Genomic DNA, 19995 nt, shown 5'->3' on the forward strand with positions numbered 1-19995 from the left:
CACATCAGTCTCAAGTGTGCACTGATCCTGGAGTGGCCAAACTCTGTTCAGCTCCACTCCTGCAACTTAGAGAAAGGGGGAAGGGCAGAACCCGTAGGCATCCAGAGGAACCCTGGCTCTGCTGGGGGCGGGTCCCAGAGTTGGGGGCCTGGCTGTTGGCCCAAGATCTGTAGGACTGACTCACTGTGGCCAGACCCTGGGACATTCCCAACCTCTCAGGTTTCATGACTTCTGAGAGGTGAAGGGTTAGACCATCCTCTATCAGTCTGCCCTTCACACACACACACACACACACACACACACACACACACACACACACAGAGAGAGAGAGAGAGAGAGAGAGAGAGAGAGAGAGAGAGAATGAGAATGACCAAGCAGACAGCTGTAAGAAGAGAGGAGGAATTTTATTGTGTTGGACAGATCTTACTCTGCGTTGGACTAAGACATCCACAGTTAACCTCATCGCCAAGTGAGGTTTTGGTTTGAATGGACAGTAGGACACAGTTTCTTTAAAAACCCTAAGCTCTGTCTCCATTTTTCCTTTTTTTGGTAGGAAAACAGAGTGCTTGGTCGTCTGTTGCATTGCCGACCTTGGGTGAGTGTAGTTTGCATCTGGCTAAGGGAATGGTGCCCACTTCTTTGTTGAGTCCAATGGGGTCAAGTAAGGCAGAGCAGAAAGCACAGGCTGGGACAGCCCACGGCTCCACGCCCTGCTCACATGGTCGGTCACAGACCCTCCACACTGCTAAGGACCCGGGAGACTAGGGAGAGGCCTCCTGCTTTCTGTCCCCGACCTGATGGACTTCCCTGTGCCATGCTGACGCCTGGCACTGACGCTCAGCTCTAGGCTGTCAGCAGGCAATGACTGCACGAGAAAGAGAGTCTGCACGACCCGCTGACACACCACGGCTGCATAACACAGAAGAGCTTTCTGTTATTACACGGAGACACAAAACACCAGCAGTGAGTGAGGGGTGAGACCCTTCCAGACACTTGGAAATTTTAGTGACTTCCTGAGTGACAATGTTTAATGTGCTTGAACTTGATCCATCATTTGAGAGGTCCTCATTACCTTAAGGCAGAGAAAATGGGAGTTCATGAAATTTCAACAGAAAACAGCTCCCCTACTTAACTAAACAAGAACGTGATGAGCTGTTTGATTCACTCTGGCCATCATACAATATCCCATAAAGCCACAGGCTCAACAACTCTCTAAGAAGTCGTGCTCCGTGCTGTCAGCACGTGTCCCTCTAGGCAGCCTTCCCAATGCCTCAGGTGTGTCATTTCCTTGAAGCATGCAGGTCTAACCAGGAAGGGTAAGTTTAGAAGGGTAATTGAATGGAGGACACGGGGACAAGAGGAGTTGACTTCATACTGGTGACCATGTCCGACCAGTCCTAACCTGTGCCAGTCAAGCTGGTTTCCTGTTGCTTTTTCTCTTTCTTTTCTTCCTTCTCTAGCACTGGGCTCTCAGCTCATCCTTCTGCAACTCAGACTAGAGCCAGGTAACATACCTGCCATGACGTCTGCTCCTGACCAGACAGGCCCTGCACGGTGCATGCACGCCCTGAAACGACCATGCTCAACCAGAAATGCAACTTCTGCCCGGTAACAATGCCAACTATCTTATGAAACCAACACCTCGCCACTTTCTACATGGGCGCATCCAGTATACTTCTGACTAACCCAGGACTCTGGACAGCTGTGCCCCACAGCCCCAGGTCCAGTCAAGGGCCGCTTTTCATGGAACACAGCAGCCGACTCACATCGGCATGTGTGAGTCTGACATGTCACAGGTCACACTACCCTAGTGACTCAGAAAGGAAACACTCTACTCCTATAAGACAAGAGGTCAAAGAACCATTTATACACAGGCCAAGAATGGCAGTGATATCTCCAGAAGCCCGAATAATCCGTCTGGTCAGTCACTTCCTGCTTCTTGGAGAATTCATCTCTCTTTTCAGTCACAACGCGCTTTTTCGTGGTGAGGATGTCAGGTGAATCAGACAGGGACACCCTTCCGGGGGCACTTGATGGCAACGGCCCATTTGTGGCAGTTGCTTAGTTTGTAGAGTCGATTTAATCCACAGGAAGCAAGGAAGGAACCAGTAAGGGGGGGGGGGGGGCTGGGCAGCTTTAGAAGGAGGCTGGGTCTGGCCTAGCCAGCATCAACTCTGAGTATGACTTATGTCAGTGTAGTGACCCACGAGGGACTAAAGGGCCACAGGAGACCCGCACTGTCCTCTTCCACAGAGGAGGCACACATGATTTGATAAGAGAAGAACCCTTGCCACTGGGCCAGCATTTCAGAGCACTGACGACTCCTGCGCAACACTCCAGGCTCCGGGGACACTGGGAGGACTGCTTCTGCTCACAGCTGGGCACAGCAGCCCTGAAAGCTTAATCCTGGGTGGACATGAAGCCTGAAAAAAGGCTGGCTCTTAAGCTAACTTTTAGATCTGAAAATGGGGGTAAAATTACTTGATATGTATGTGGTAATTTTTTATTTTTGAAATTCATGTTGTAATATACACTGTATCAATAAATGTCAAGTGCTAGTTAAGCTAAGAAGCTATGAAACATGTTTGTCTCAACGTAACCTCCACGACCCTTTGTCTGGGGATGTGTGCCCCCTCCCCGACTTTATGACAAATGACAAAACACTTTGATAATCCAAGAGTCAAAATACAACATACTTGGAAACAGCTGGGAAGTAATTTATTCCTAGACACCTTTCCAAGGCCAGAGGGCTTGCTACAGCCTGTCCTTGCTACCCAAGCGCCTGCAGAGGGAGAGAGAGAAAACTCTGCTCACCGAACGACGGCAGCAGCCCCCCAGCTGGTTTCTGGGGGTGTCGTGAGCACCGAACTGGATGATGTCATTTTTAGTGCTGCTCTCTGTTCTCTTACTTGGAAGCCTCACCCGAGGGGAGTGGGGAGATCCAGCTGACCGACTCTGAATTCCCAATCCATTTTTTGTCTCTATTTATTACTTAACAACTGCCCACTCAAATCCCCAACCATGGCTCCTGTAGGTGAACCTTCCTTGGTAACTCACATATTACCTAGCTTGGACAGGCAAGAACTTAGTTACCCACAGTACTCATTCCTCATAGTCAGTCTTTTTGGGGGGCTGGAGGGATGTAGTACCAGACAGAAGGTAAAGCCTTGGGCTTGCTAGACAAGCCCTCTGTCTGCCACTGAGCCACACCCCAGTGCCCAGCACCACTAACTCTCTGCTGTAGATCCCTGAGTCCTGGGCAGAGATGACACCACACACCCACACCTGTCCAGCCTGAGGTGAAGCCGGGCTGCAGCTGTGAACACACACAAAGCAATGAAGGGTGCAGCTTCAGACAGCAGCAGTACCTTAGAACCGGACCTTGGCAAGTCTCAAAAGCCACAGGGGAGCCTCAGAGCCAAAGCACAAGGGAAAGACTGAGCGTAGGAAACCGAGTTCCAGAGACAGTCATTCCTGGTCACAGGTCCGAGAGCATTTGGGGGAAGAAACGCCCAAAGTCATCCTCTCCTGGGTCTGAGAGAAAACTCTACAAGGGAAAGGGCAGACAGTATAGTGACCATCCAGACGGAGGCTGAGCACGCTGAGAGCGGTCACCAAGGGACTCAGGACGCCTGTGCCCAGGCAGGAAACTGATAACCAACAGCTTTTTAGAAAGTAAGAAGAAAAAGCACACATTTTCATAAATAGAAAAATTGTTTACAAAACAATTACCTGGACAGTTCACTGGGTACTGGACTGAAGAGAACGGCCCATGTTTTTGTCTTCCCTTGAACACCCCAACACTCTCTGCTACCTGCTGTTTCTTCCAGCCTTAGCCATCCCACCCCGGTTCTCCTGAAGACTGATTTGCTTAGCAACTGCACTGAGCCAACCCTGAAGACACATGATTATTGGTTGGGCTCCATTAAACAATGAACCTAATGCTTAGGAAGGGGGCGGGCAGGGAGGGGACAAGACGTGAGAAGCATGTTGGCGTAGACCTTGAGGCGTGGATGAAGCATCTGCCGGCCTGACCTGGTACAGGGTGGGCATCTGCACTGCAGCAAGGGCTGCAGGTAAACTGAGGTAAGGAAGAACACGGTGACCTTTTCGCCCAGCTTCTGGGCCAGCACAGCAATGTGTGCTCTGGGCTGTGGGCACCAAAGGTCTGGGCTTCTTGCGGTTGATGCCGGCATTTCTCCCTCTGGTGAGAAGAAGAGTCCCAGAAGACCAGCCACTTGTCTTCCTCTGAGGTACAAATCCAACAGAGCCTTAGCCCCAAGGATCTAGCACCCACTAGGGTGCAGTAGTCTAAATCAATGCTCAGATCAATAGGTGTGGGACACCCGCCCAATCCGTTCATCAGCAGTCGTATCGACAGATCAGAGAAAACAGCATTTAGTACAAACTGTCAAGGTGGGTTTCCCATCTTCCTCCAGACATCATAATTCCTCATGCTTCTGAGAGCCTAGGGAAAGAACAACAGACCGTGAGACTTAAGTCATAAAACATAGTGTGATACTGCCCCCAGCACACCACTGTAGCTTCAGATGGTCTGTAGAACCTTGGCGTTTGCTATTTCTGTATTAAGGGTTGAAAGCGAACCTAAGAGAAGATGACATTTTTAGTTCTAAGAACTGACTTGTCCTTGGGCTACACATGGCCTCCACCAGGGCAGCGCTGGCACTCGGGGCCTCCACCAGGGCAGTGCTGGCACTCAGGGTCTCCACCAGGGCAGCGCTGGCTCTCGGGGCCTCCACTAGGGCAGCGCTGGCTCTCGGGGCCTCCACCAGGGCAGCGCTGGCACTCGGGGCCTCCACCAGGGCAGCGCTGGCACTCAGGGTCTCCACCAGGGCAGCGCTGGCTCTCGGGGCCTCCACTAGGGCAGCGCTGGCTCTCGGGGCCTCCGCCAGGGCAGCGCTGGCTCTAGGCCACACACTTCTGAGTGCAGAGATCTTCTGTACTTACACATTCTTTCTATGAGCCAGGGCAGCTGTTCTTTGATCCTTAAACTGTTTTAAGGTTGCTAATTGATAATAAAGTAAGTCTCTCTGTGTGTACTGCTTTTCCCCTGAGTTATCTAAGATGCAGTCTCAGCAGAGGCATTCTTGCACAATGTGCTTGCGCTTTACCATGACTGTATGCACATGCTATGGTGTGCATGCGTGCTCACAGCAGCTCTGTGGAGTGAGTTCTCTCCTTCACTCTGACGAGAGCTGTGAGAATGAGGACTCATGTCATGAAGAAAGCACTTGTCCTGTTGAGCCACCTCTCTGGCCCATTGGTGCAGCATTTTAAAGGCTCCTTGTAAGAGACCTGCTGCTTTTAAAGCAAGGCTTTCCAGATACACGGACAGCTTCGGCAAGGCTCACTCACCAGTCTCATGCCCTGTCCCCTTTATGCACAGCACTACCACTCCATCTGTATTTTTTTGATATATCAGATATTAACGGTGACTCTAATTTGACCACTGTATCCTTATTCCTCACATATGGCTCTTCTTTTGAATAGTCTGTTCATATTCTTTGTCCATTTATCTATAAGTAATTACATAATGAATTTAATTTCTTAAAACAGTATATATTTTCATTTTTTATTTGTATGGGTATTTTGCCCATATGTCTCTGTATATCACATGCATGCTAAGCACACAGAGGCCAGAAGAGGGCATCAGATCCCCTGGAACTGGAGTTAAAGACAGTGCTTTTAAAGCTGAGCCAGCTCTCAGGCTCCCAATCTGAGTTTTTATGGTGACTGTGTGACATAACCTGCTAGCTATGGCACTTTCTATCCTGCGGTCTCCAGAACAGACTCTCAAGCCACTCCAGGTCTCTGTACTTGCTTCTTAGGATGACTTTAAAGGAGGAGAAATATTTAATCAAGACTCCAATTTATTCACTGTTCTTGTAGGCTGGTCTCAAATGCACTATGTAGGTGGAGTGAGTTTAACTCCCGGTCCTCTCGATTCCCGGCCTGGCATAAACCGTCCAGGCTTTCATGGACAGACAAAGATATTAGATGTTTATTTGTAAGCTTTAGTGGCTTCAAAACTAAAAGACCACAAATCGCCTAATTTGACCGGTATTCTGTAAGGTAAGTATACAGACCTCCGTGGTAGGGGGAGAACTGGCTGCTGAAAGCAAGCTGTCCTGATGTCCACAGGCGTGCGGTGGTACACATGAACACTTGTGTGCACCCCACCACACACACACCTCCCCCCCTCCCTCCATTTTTTTAAAAACCGTCTCGTCTCCCTCTGACCACACAAGCAAGTGTTGGGGAGGACTAGAACCTACACTGAATGTGCTATTCAGAAGCTGGAAACACACCCTGCATGAGATCAAGATCTAGGCAAACGGGCCCCTCCATTGTCTCAGCAACAAATTACTAGCCAGGAGCGACTTTCCCGCAGTCAGCGTGCACTGACCTTCCTGTGTCTCCTCTGTATGCAGGGTCCCCAGCTCCTTCTCCTCTTGGAAGAGGATCTGCAGCTGCTTGATCTCCTGGTCGTAGTCTTGCCACTCAGGGACAATCCGCACGGCAGCCTCCAGTTTAGGCTCCTTAGTCATGGGATTATTACACTGCAAACACACAAGCACACCTCAGTGGAGCTATAAGAAAGGCACACTGTATGTACAGACTGCAGCAGGGCTCCAGCAGGCATGTGTGAGACTAAGTATGGAAGACTGGGATTTCAGGGCTAGCCTGGGTTACACAGCAAACCTCTCAAAACCAAAGGAAAAAAAGTTACAGGCTAAGCAGACAACCGCCCAGGCACAGGGGTGAAGTGGAAGACAAGGGTGATGGTGACGCAGCAGAAATCAACTCTGCAGACCACTGCAGGAGATCTGGCGTCCTGGGCAAGTGAGGAAGACCCCGCTGAAGTGACCAGGACATGCTCTGCAGCTCCAAGCACAATTCAGAGAAAGTCAACTTGAACAGCACCAGCAGCCACCAGGCTCTCTGTCCCAGGGCAGGAAGGGCCACCAGGCTCTGTCAGGTCCCAGGGCAGGGAGGGCAGCTCACCAGGTCAATAGTCTTTGCCCGCTTCTTAGAGGCATCATCACACCACGTTTCACACCAAAGCCATTCCTGAGGGAGCGATTTGATTGGCACCTGATGGATCATATTATTGGGCAAATCCTGTTTGGTAATGAAAATGAAACAAAAGGATCTAAAACTCAGAAAGAAATTTAAATAAGCAACCAGTGTTGGCTTAAAATTCAACTAGAGTGCTGGAGAGATGGCCCAGCATTTAAGGGTATATATTGTTCTCCCAGAGGACCTGAGTTCAGTCCCCAGAACCCATGTGACCCACATGGGCAGATCACAAACACCTGCAACTCCAACTCCAGGGACCTGCTGCCCCTTTCTGGCCTCTGCAGACACCTACACACATGTGCACATACCCACACATAGACATGTGTACCCATAGTTAAAACTTAGAAAAATAAACAACAATACTCCCTCAACTAGGGGCCCAAGGGGGTGACTATGAAGTTAGGGCATTAGCACCTTTTACAGAGAACCCAGTAGGTCCCCACCATATGGCAGCTCACAACCATCTGTATCTCCAGTGCCAGGGGGTCTGGTGCCCCTGTATGGGCTCCTCCAGCACTGGGCACACATACACACCCACACCCACACACACCCCCACACACATACACCCCCCCACACACACATACACCCCCCCCCACACACACACACGCAGGCAAACACATATACATATAAAAAGAGACAAAACTAACAATAACAAGATTCAACTATATTTCACTGCATGAAAGTAAATTCTAAAACTTCCGTTGTTCTCTTTTGCTCTGTTGAGCCTGTTGCCCATGCTGGCCTGGGACCTGTCCTCCTGCCTGGCCTCGCACGTGCTGAGACTACAGAAGAGAGTCACCATGCAGTCTCTGCTCACTTCTGCAGGGAGAAGAGGGGGACCTTAACACTTCACAGTATTCCAGAGGAGAAGCACCGACTCTTCCACTCCCAAATGATGGAGCCCAAATTTCTCTCAAAATAAAATGTTCCATTGTCCTAACACTCTGGGGGGAAAAGTCCAATATACCACTGGAATAAATAAATAGAACTGACTGACTGTGACGCTTATAAAGAATGATGTAGTGTAGTTAGCCAAGTGTAGCACTGTGCACTGCAATCCCAGCACTCTGGGGGCAAAGGTAGGAATGTTCACAGTCACTGAATTCCAGGGCAGTGTGGCCATGTGAGAGCCTGTCTGAGAACCATGACCAGGGCAGTTATGCAAGCAACAATCACTCCGGCCTTGTGCACAATGGAGGTTTGAATGAGAACAGGTCATAGGTTTGAATACTTGATCCCCAGCTGGTGAAACTATTCCCATCAACCACACAGCAGCTCACAACCATCTGTATGGGGACAGGTTAGGAGGCCTTGTTGGAGGAACTATGTCACTGGGGGCAGACTGTGACATTTCAAAAGACCTACACCATTCCTGGTATCTCTCTCCATCTCCCACTTGTAGTAAAGAAATCAGTGCTCAGCTGTTTCTGCTGCCATGGTTTTTTGCCCCGCCATCAAGGTCTCTAACCCTCTGAAACCATAGGCCCAGTTAAAGGCTTTATCATAGCCTTGGTCATAGTGTTTTATCTCAGAAATAGAAAAGTAACTGAGACAATTTCCTTCATCGAACCCTGTCAACAAAATAAACTTTAGATACTGCTGAACCTGCCCTACTGCAATACAAAGAGCTGAGTGTCCACTTAACTTTATACTCTGCGGGCAGATAATATGCAATTCCTGAGTGTGCAAATAAATGAGTGGGGTTCTGATTCTTGTTTGTTTTGTTCAATTCTGAATGTGTTAGCTTTTGTTTTATCTTTTTTTTTTTTTTTTTCGAGGCAGGGTTTCTCTGTGTAGCCCTGGCTGTCCTGGAACTCACTCTGTAGACCAGGCTGGCCTCGAACTCAGAAATCCGCCTGCCTCTGCCTCCTGAGTGCTGGGATTAAAGGTGTGTGCCACCACGCCCGGCTTTTGTTTTATCTTTTTATTCTGTATTCTATTATTATCCCTTAGATGCTATTTTCTACTGAGAGATAGAAAGCAAGTGAATGCAATGTGAGGAGGGGGAAGGAACAGGAAACTGGAATCAGGATAAATTATGTGAGGGGGGAAAATTTATTTTCAATAAAAGGAAAAAAAATAAAGAAAAGAAACAGCTGAGAGAAAACATGAACGAAAATAGTCATATGCTCAGAGGTCATGAGATGAGAGCCAGCAGGTAGGTCAAAGACCTCGCAATGCAAACTGTAGCTCTGCATGAGACGGCTGTTAAAGATAAAGGACAGAGGATTCCAGCACAGACTGAAAACAAAAGATGCTAAAACAGAAGCAAATGTTAATTAAAATTAAGGACAAACAGAAGACTAAACTAATTAGACAGGAAACCCAAAGAACAAAGGACAAAAGACTAAAATAATAAAATACTAAGATTGAGCGGGTGTCAGGGTGGGGGAGGGAGAGCTGAGTAAAGGTGGTTAGCGGTAGGAAGCTCTACAGGAAGAAGAGATGCAAATGGAGAACAACTAGTGAAGGGCACAAAACTACAAAGGAATGTGAGTAGAGGGAACTCATCTCCAGGTTAGCAGAGGACAGAGGCTAAATAGAAGCATGGTGCCCAGGCTAGACCACAGGCTCAGTAGTGTCTACAGAGCAGCAAGTGGGCTGACTCCCGCCCGCCACAGACAGGGTGAAGGGCAGCAGTCTGCTCCTGACGGTGGGGTTCTGGTTATAGCCTTGGCTCTGAGTGACTCCCTGATACACCTGAAGATGGATTCTTTTAATAGATGCTACATATCACAATAAACAACAACATATTTTAAGAAAGACTTTAAGCAAAATGCTTAAAATACATGAGATTAAGCTGGGTATCTTGGCTCATGCCTTTAATCTCAGCACTAAGGAGACAGAGGCAGGCGGATCTCTAGACCAGCCCTGTCTGCAAAGAGAGTTCCAGGCCAGCCAAGGCTACTAAGTGCTACCTGGTCTCAAACAGCAGCTGCAGCAGCAGCAGACTGACAGTAGATATCTAAAACACCTACAGCTACAACTGGGGCTGAGGGGAGGGGAGAGGGTAGGAGCGCCGGCCGCTCTGTCACCAGCATCCACAAGGGGAGTCACAACTGTCTGTCACTCCAGCTCAGGGGGATGAGAGTCCTTCTTCTGGTCTCTGGGAGCACTGCACATACAGTGCATAGACCTCCACGCAGGCAAAACACCCATGCACATAAAGACAAATACATAGAGCACAAACCCAAATCAAACAGACCTGCAGTTTTACTTCTGAAAATGCTTGCTGTTGGAAAAGTTATTCAGCAAGCCTTCCTGAAAGTTCTCACAAGGGGGGCGGTCAGGGTTAGAAAATTTTACTGCTTTATTGTGTAAATTCTGAGCTTTTTGACAGTCTTGGAGCCATTGGGATCAGACAAGTCTCTCTCTCTCTCTCTCTCTCACACACACACACACACACACACACACACACACACTTTTCATGAAGAAATAGTTCAGTTCTGAGAGAGCACACAAATACTACTTCATTTTCAGACACAAATGGCATGCTCTTATGAGTAACATCAATGGTCACTTACTTGATCAAGATTTGAAAGACTGTTGGGATCCTGACTCAGACCTTGGTACTGTCCCCTGAGTCTGTCTCCAGCAGCTATTTTTCTAAACTTCTTCAGATCCACAACATACAGTGCACTAAGCAGAGAGGAGACATTTGTTACAGACAAACAATCAATCGATGTCAACAATGAACCCAACTGAATGGTAGGATAGGCCATGGATGGAACAGGCCAGTGTCCCTGAGAGAGAGTGGAAGATGCCACAGAGGGCGAATGCACACGGCAGAGAGGATCACACATCTGCAGGCTACGGCCTACTCTGATGGCTCACTTTGGCCAGCTTTTTATTTTGTTGTCTTACAAGGAAACTAATTTCTGAGGCAAGATTTCTAGCTAGGGGCTGGAGAGATGACTTGGTGATTAAGAGCATTGACTAATCTTCCAGAGGACCTGAGTTCAAATCCCAGCAACCACATGGAGGCTCGCAATCATCTGTAATGGGATCTGATGCCCTCCTCTGGTGTGTCTGAAGAGACTGACAGTATATTCACGCACATAAAATAAATATAGGAAGAAAGACAAAAATAAATCTAGCTAACTCAGAAGATCATAGTGAGTTATGATCACTATGATCTTTATCATAGTGATAAAGATCATTGAAACTGATAAATGATAACAATTTGCCAACACTATCCTGATGACATCTTAAGATGATAGGGGAGGAACAGGCAGGGTTACACTTCTAGAGGATCAGGATTCGATTCCCCGCATGCACACAGTGGCTCACAATCTCCTGTAACTCCAGTTTCAAGGAATCTGACATCTTCTGGCCTTCATGCAGGCAAAATGCTCAGACACATAAAATAAGTCAATCTTTTCTTTAAAAAAAAAAAATGTATGGATGTTTTGCCTGCATCTATGTTTGTATATCACATGCAAACAGTGCCTGCACAGGCCAAAAGGTACCCTGGACCTGGGCTTATATTATAGGCAGGTGTGAGCACCCGTGTGGGTGTTGGCAACTGAACCAGGTGCTATGGAAAAGCAATCAGCGGTCTTCATCTCGGAGACCTCTCTCCAGCTCAGTAATCCTTCTTGTATTTGTCCTAGCCTCCAAAGCGCCTTCTTCCACTTGAAGTCATAAGTGCAGACACTGGGATACTGGTGCTGGGTTTTGTTTGTTTGGTGTTTCGGTTTTTTGTTTTGGAGATAGGGTCTCACTTTGTAGACCAGGCTAGCCTCAAACTCACAGAGATCCCCTGCCTCTGTCTCCCAAGTGCTAGGATTAAAGGCATGTACCACCAAAAGGTTACAAATATGCTTGAAATAGGCAAAACAATGTATTTAATAGATTATACATCAGGACACACTCCCAGGAAAACTATGAAGAACATACTGCAGTATATGCAGCTAAACAAATAAACTAAGTCTCTCTTTATATGCAGTTTAAGAGGCACAAGAAGGGCACCCTGTAGGAGAACCCTCAGTACCTGATGTGATACTTTCGTCCGGCCAAATGACTGGCCCAGTACCCAGACTTCCAGAAGCGGTAGCCATCCATCTCTCTCCTGCTATCGCAGAAGGGCGTGTAACCGTAAGGGGCACCATCCAAATTGAAATCTCTTAACTCCTTCAGATCTGTCCGTACAATCTGCAGTAAAGAAAACAAACCGTCTGTTAACCAGCACACGGGTAGCTTCCCTGTGGCATGATCTATTTACTTCACAAGGCAGCAGGGAGGGCAGCACACGGGGTGCCAGCACAGGCTCTAGAACACAAGCCGAGTCCCCGTGCTGCACATAACCTGAAGTGAGCCCCCACACTCGTGTTTTTCACAGTTGGTCCCCAGCTGCTGAGTGGCGCTATTCTGAAAGCTGTTAATTCAAAAGTATTCAACTGTCTTATATCATGTTTAATAAGCTCCATGCTTAACAACCATGCTGCAGCCTGTGTGTCAGATGTATGTACAGTGAATAGGGTCACCAGGAGAGGAGAAGGATCTCAAAAAGCACATAGTTGAGCAGTGTGAAGACGGCAGCTGTAACTGTAGAGAAGACCGTCACTGTGGAGGAGGTATGCACTTTGCACCGACTGGCGGAGCGGTCTGCATCGTTCCTTGTTATCAGAACCAAGAGTGCCCCTGAACATCAATTACCCCCCATGCCAGCGACACCTGTCCTGGCTGGGCCTGGAGTCCTAGTATTCTAGAGACAGAGACAAAAGAACAATTTGGATGACAGAGAAAGGCTCTGTTTCAAAAATCAGTGAATGAACTGTAAATAAATAATGAAGTAGCTGACACTTGGGCAGATAGTGGACATAGTGACTAAGTAATATTAAGCATTTATTTTGTAACTTTGGTATTTACGGTAATTGAATCAACACTAAGATATAGGACTGCACACACTGTAGAGCTGCTGCAGACCCAGGGCCAACCCTGAACTTCGTGAGCCCTGTTGGTGTATAGGGAGACTCACAACACCTCCAGCTTCGGAAGAAGCTGCAGACCCAGGGTAGGGATGGACTGTCTGAGGATTACACCCAGTTCCACATCCTGGAGTGGCTTCCATGATAGCTGTGGACCCACAACAGGAACTCGATTTGACTCTGGTTAAGACCCACAGGAATGGGAAGTTCCACAACTCAGAGAAAGCTGCAGACCCAAGCAGGATACCCACACTTGCACAAGACGATTCCCTCAAAGGAAGGCATGAGGTAGAGACCTTGGCCCTCAAACCAGTCCCACAGAACAAACAGCGCCCCAACTCTATTACAATTTAGTCCTCTCCTGAACACTGCAAACACCACCACTAAAAGACAAGAAAAGGTGATTTGAATTAAAAAAACAAAAACAAAAAGTACAAAAGAAAGAAAAACTCAATCAATAAACTAACTCCAGATGTGCAAGTCCAGAGCAGAAACAAAACCAAAAGAAGGTACCATGCCTCCTTTAGAGACGACTAACCCCATTTCTCTGGCTCCTAATGACAATGGCTTGGAAGAACTTGCAGTCAGAGAACGTAAAAGAATAATTATAAGTATGTTCAACAACTTAAAGGCATGAGTATATCCTGAGAACAAAACAAGAGCTGAATGAATACGGAAATCAACCTATGATATAAAAATTAAATTCAAAAGAGAGAAAAAAATACTGAAGAAAAACCAAACAGAGATGATGCTGGAAAGAAAAATTCAGTTAGCCAAATTAAAGCTCAGTTGGAAAGCTTGCACACAGAATGAATCACGAGGAAGACAGAGCATCAGGGCAGGAAGAGAAGGGATTCAAGTGAGACAGTGAAGGTCAACAATAAGCGGCCGGAGGAGAGGGCATGGGCAGAATGAGGAGAGGTGGGGCACACGGAAACACCAAGCTACTCAACCTCCTAATCATAGCAGATAAGAAGCCTACTCCAAAGGCACACAACAGACAGTATTTCTAATAAAATTATCGAAGAAAATTTCCCAAATCTAGAGAAAAAGGTGCCTGTGTAAACAGCCCACAGAGTAGGAGAAAAGTGCGGGCACTAGTGTAGTAGGGTGACTATTATGGGATGACTAGTGGCTTTTTGACCGGATCTGAGGCTTGCTCCACAGGAGGGAAACTTCATGCCTAGTATTGAAATCATGGCCAAAAGCCCAGGACTGCAGAGGTCATAGCCACAGAGCAGAACCTGCTATTGTTATTTTCTGAAATAGTGATACTCTCAAGGTACTTTCTAAATAATTATGTTAAAACATCCTGAATACTTATGATCCGCACCGCCCTTAGCCTTGGTCAGAGAAGCTTCTTTATGCAGTGGGAAGCAGAGACACAAACTAGTCAAAGTAAAAAGAGGAAGAGACTGATGCTCAGCACTGAATGGGGTATCTGCATCCCAAGGCTCAGGGAACACTGGGGACAATGAGCCGGGAAGGATGGGGAGGACTGCTGTCCTCTGGACATGACTGCTCATCTCACTCCTAAACTCAGAGCAGCTGTGGACACCTAAACAAGACCCATCCAAGGTCAACCAGGCACTGTGCACATGACTGGACCCCCATTACTGAGGCATCACTGGCAGTGGGGACTCACCGGGAAGGAGATCATTAAAAACACCAATAGGATCCCATGCTCCAGTGGATGGCTCTGTTGCTCAAACTGGACGCAGTGGGTTATTCATTTTATTGTATACAAGCATGAAGCTCTCAAAAAGCTTTTACAGAAAAGGAGATGTGTTGATGGAACTTGAATATAAAAGGTGATGACATCTGGGTGATACCTTCTCATGTCCCTGAAATACTGATGCAAACACAGGTGCTTTGCCATCTGAGACTCATGTTACACCCGAGTGTGCGAGCTTACCTGATCAGCATCCACAAAGAGGAATTTGTCAACAACTAATGGGAAAAGCACATCCAGGAAGAGGATCTTGTAGCCCCAGATGATTCGCTGCTTCTCCGTCTGCTGGTGAAGCCACCTCGGCCATTTGTACTGAACAAGCTCATACTGGAAATTGTATTTTTTGGCCATGTAAGGTATAAACTCCTAGTTTTAGACACAGGGAACAACAATCATTCACTCTGATTAAAAAGACCGACTCCTTACTATAAATTAACCACCATTATTACAGTACAACTAAAATACTCACACTGAAACAAGGTCTAGAACTGGTTTAGTTCACCTGACTCACGTAAGACACATCTAAATTCTGGTCTAATCCCTACTTTTTGATGACATCTATTCACCACAAGAAATGACGGAAATCTGCAGGAAACGTTTCTTTTGGCACAGGGGAAGCAGCCCCTCACACCTTCCTCATGAGAAGAGCATTCATTCTCATACCTCACATCACTGTGCTTCCTAAGCCAAGGAACCAAGGACAAGTAACCTCCAGGACAAGGACTGTTAGTTTGCTACAATACTGTCGCTCAGAAAAGACAAAGACTTTCCTCCTATATTACCCAGCTTCAAACAGGCCATAATTTTGGGTTTAGATTCATAAACACTATTATCCCAAATAGAGCAACCTGGAAAAAAAAAACAAAACCCAATATAGAAATAGACAACGAGGGGCTGGTGAGATGGCTCAGTGGGTAAGAGCATCCGACTGCTCTTTCAAAGGTCCGGAGTTCAAATCCCAGGAACCACATGGTGACTCATAACCATCCGTAACAAGATCTGACATCCTCTTCTGGAGTGTCTGAAGACAGCTACAGTGTACTTACATATAATAAATAAATAAATTAATAAAAAAAAAAAAAGAAAGAAAGAAATAGACAACGAAATTAAGGTATCCTAATGAAAGGGATAAAACCTAAGAGTATAGATAAAACAAAGGTAGAAAAGAGCAGTTACAGTGTAAATATTCCCTTAACAAGGTTTTCTTTTTTCCCTATGAACAAACCTTAAATGTGGGGGACAAGTAGTTCTTCAAGAACCAGAACTTCACAGGAGTCTTGGTATTCTTCAGGACTGAGAGCATCATGATGCTGCCAAACAACACAAATCATTATTTCTCAATGCTTTTTAACCTCAGCAACATTAAGCAGAGAAAACTCACAAGAGTGACAGCAGAGCTAACCCACAGTTCAGTTAGGCAGAGATCTTCACTAATGGGAAAGTGTACGCACTGCACTACAAAGATGTCCCCAGAAGAGAGAGGGACAAGGAATTCCCTGTAAGTATACTTCAACAGATAGAGGCAAACGCTAATTATGCTGTACGTTTAAAGGACCCATCTCATCAACTGACGGTGAGTTAGGCTAGCACTGGAGATCATGGTCAGGACTACACCACTCTCCAAACCCATGCTCAGGCACAGCAACATTTGGTACTGAGCAAATGGTGCACACATGCACAGATGCACAGCCTCTGTCAGCCTGGACAGAGAGCCTGGAGAGACAAGAGTCAGTAAAGGGGAGGGAACCAGAGGGCACAGGCTCAGGAAAGTCATTACCACTGTTGTTAGTTTAGATCAGAAAAGGGATTAGAAATTAACCAAATGACATTGCTTTTATTATTTTCTATATCAGACTTATAATGAAAACTAAAAGGACAAACAGCCGTGAAATTGGGACAATGACTTTCAAGTGATATATCTTCAACACTGAACTCGCAGATACCCTGAGACCTCAGGATTCCACAAACGGATCCTGAAAGCCCTCCCCTCTTAACCACATCAACAATGTCAAGCAATGATCCATCCTGCTTCCAACTGCATGACCTAGATGAACTCCTTCCATTTTAATCTCAGTTTGCAAGCAAAGGTGTTCTCACAGAAACCTCAGGTCTGGCTTTAAAGGCCCGTGGCTCTGCAGAAGATGGCCAAGTGCTACACAGTTTATGTACTTTCTATGCCAATTCTCTAGCTTCTGGTTTATGCAATATTTGATGGCCAAGAAAACCAACAACATTCTATAAGGTGTGCATAGGGTACTAAAGTCTATAGGTGAACCAGATCAAAACAAATAGAATGTGATAAGCTACCCACAGCCCTTAGAGTACTTTGTGTGTGTGTACACACACACACACACGCACACGCACACACACACACACACACACACACACACACACACACACACAAACATAGCAAGCAACTCCTTTCACTCAAAGAATACTATAACAAATCCATTTACATAACAAATAGTGAAAACTAACCGAAGAAACCTTTCGTAGAGATGACCAGACGCAACAGAGAAAATATTGATTATGTCATCTTTATCTTGCTTCACTTCTTCAGCCTTCTGTCCTGAGAAGCCCCTGTGATGACATAATTAAAAACAGCACTTACATGTGGGGCCGACACAACCTTTCAGGAGAGGAAAAGGACAGTGCCTGAGCCTTCCTGTTCCAGAGGTAAGACTTGGTGGGAGCACCAGGGGATGCTGGATGGGGCACAGGGAAAAGGAGGTAATAAGGAAGATGCTCTCCAAAGGCACCAGGTCATTTAGGAATACATAGAACACAAGCTACTCCACAGAACGCAGCCGTCCAATGGGAAGTCAGCAGAATAATGACCGTCACCTCTGCCAGCAGTGGGCCCCACCAACCTCGAGGGGAGCGTGCACACCAGCAGCTCCCTCTGAGGAAGAACACATCCCTTCTCTTAACCGAAAGGGAAGCATTCCTCTTCTCCAACTGAAAGGGCATAATCTAGCTGCACGAAGCAGGCTGGAAGCCCAGAAAAAACTACCGTATTCCAAAGGATGCATGGTTCACACCTCTCGGCCCTCCCTGTACATGTAAGCTGTTCACAATGATGCCGACTTACCACTTGAATGAGTCCCAGAATCCAGACTCGTTCTCATTCGTCCCATCACTCAGCAAGTCTTCATTAGCCATGTCTGCCTTCTTCTGAACCTGCAATTGTACATGACAGGTCTGATAGGCGCAAACCTGATGTGCACTGGCAACAGGAAACAACCGATTCTCCTAAAGGCGACCCCACCCAGACTCTCAGTACTGTGGCAGTGTGTTTATCAGAATACTCATGTTAAAGCCTTCTGGGGCAAGCCAGCACTCTCCTTGAATTGTACAAAGAGTCAAAGACCACGCTTCAGTGTCACAGAAACATAGGGAGAAACCCAGAAGACAATTTTTCTAGCTGACAACTTCAAGGGAAGAATGCGGCCTACAGGAACCGTTCGGAGAGGCACATCAGGCCATGGTCCATGCTCAGGACTTCTACCACAAAAGATTCCCTGTGGCGGTCCCCCTCCTGTTCAGCCTCGCAATGGCTGACTTTAGGTTTTACCATGTGTAACAGTTACTTATCCTACAATCATTTTACTTTAGGACAAAGAATTTCAAAATGCTGAGGAGAAAGAGAGCAATAAAAGACTAAATAAAATGACCCGTGTTTGTACTTTGTGTTCAGTTTTGTAGACAGATCCTCCTGCCTCTAACGCCCCAGTTCTGAGACTTTAGGTGTGCACCATCCTGCCTATAAAACTATAATCTTACTGTTGAGTTGCCCCTGGAATTTCACACAGTCTTCTGAGACTAAAACAATAACACTATGAACTGTGGGTATGAAAACGCCCAAGCCAGAGCTGGAAAGATGACTCAGTGGTTCAGAGCACACACATACAGCTCTCCCAGAGGACCTGAGTTCAGTTCCCACCAACTACACAGGGTAGTTCACAACAACCTGTAACTCCGGTTCCAAGAGATACCAATGCTCTCTTGTGCCCTTCACAGGTATACAAGTGTCATACATTCACACAAACACATTTACATGTGTATAAATAAATAAAACTTATAAACAAACAAACAAACAAACAAAAAAACATGGCAAAGCTGAGCCAGGCACAATGCCTTTAATCCTGATACTTGGGAGGCAGTCAAACATATCTGTGAGTTCGAGGCCAACCTGGTCTACATAGCAAGTCCCAGGCCAATCAGGGCTTCAGGGCTAAACAGTGAGATCCTGTCTCAACAAGAATGGGGAGGGGAGTATACAACGTCTCTGTGGGGACATTTTGTATAAAATGGGACTCTGAGATTACCAAAAGTGACAATCTGTTGGCTGAAGAAAACTAGAGGCTTATCTTCAAAGACATTTTTCTTAAGCAGCATCCCTAGAACTATTAAAACAAACAACAACAAAACCCAAAAAAACAACCAAACAAACAAAAGCCACTTCCAAATGGAATACCAAAATGACTTCCAAATGCAGGAGACCTACTTCATCTGATGGAAACATTCCAAGCCCCTAGTGGATGCATGAATTCTAAGAGAGTAGAGAGGGGGAAAAAAAAATTATATATATATATATATATATATATATATATATATATATATATATATATATGTATATGTATATGTTATGTATGTATGTATTGTAGCTTTGTTCACTCTATTTGTATTAAAGCTTAATTTGTAGATTAGGCAAGGTAAGAATCACAACAGTAATTAACACAAAAAGGAACATTAAAACAGTATCTTAATGAACTCCTGTGAGAGGGATCTCCTAGCACAGTCACAAGTGTTAGTATCTTCCGACAGTGGCTGAACACCATCACTGAGGCCTGGCCACAGGAGGGACAGTGGCCGCCAAAGCTGAGCAGACTCACCTTCACTTTGATGATCTTGCTCTTGAAGTTATTGAGGATGACAACAACGTCATTTGCATCAGGAGGGGAATCTGTACCATCATGGCTGAGAGACAAGTAAGACAGAGAAAGAAATCACAATCCCAAAATGCAGTAAATACTCAGATAACAACTGCTGTGCTTGCCCATCTTCATTGTAGAAACACTTTTTAAAACCAACAATTTCCTCACAGTCTGAAAGAAACACCTTTACTGGACAAAGAAGTGTACCCGGAAATCTCTAGGCTACAGAAGTGAGCTGACTTCCTTCCTACAGCAGGAACCATCAATGGGTTCTCAGGCAGGACAGCATAGGACA

The 19995-nt window shown here is 46.3% G+C and overlaps 1 protein-coding gene across 2 annotated transcripts in view; it reads right to left on the minus strand.

The window, feature by feature from the left end:
* Nucleotides 1-1835: 1835 nt before the first annotated feature.
* Uggt1 (UDP-glucose glycoprotein glucosyltransferase 1) overlaps nt 1836-19995 on the minus strand; it is a 94752-nt gene continuing 76592 nt past the window's right edge. For both annotated transcript variants that reach the window (XM_029538484.1, XM_021197311.2), the window contains 10 exons: nt 19659-19743; nt 17855-17943; nt 17242-17343; nt 15989-16073; nt 14947-15129; nt 12095-12255; nt 10626-10740; nt 7027-7143; nt 6428-6581; nt 1836-4468 (listed from right to left, as the gene is read on the minus strand). In XM_029538484.1, coding sequence (XP_029394344.1) covers nt 4443-4468; nt 6428-6581; nt 7027-7143; nt 10626-10740; nt 12095-12255; nt 14947-15129; nt 15989-16073; nt 17242-17343; nt 17855-17943; nt 19659-19743 — 1117 coding nt within the window. In that variant the 3' untranslated portion in view covers nt 1836-4442. The remainder of the gene's footprint in view (nt 4469-6427; nt 6582-7026; nt 7144-10625; nt 10741-12094; nt 12256-14946; nt 15130-15988; nt 16074-17241; nt 17344-17854; nt 17944-19658; nt 19744-19995) is intronic.

The sequence above is a fragment of the Mus pahari genome, chromosome 5 (assembly GCF_900095145.1).
Source record: "Mus pahari chromosome 5, PAHARI_EIJ_v1.1, whole genome shotgun sequence".
Classification (NCBI taxonomy): Eukaryota; Metazoa; Chordata; class Mammalia; order Rodentia; family Muridae; genus Mus; species Mus pahari.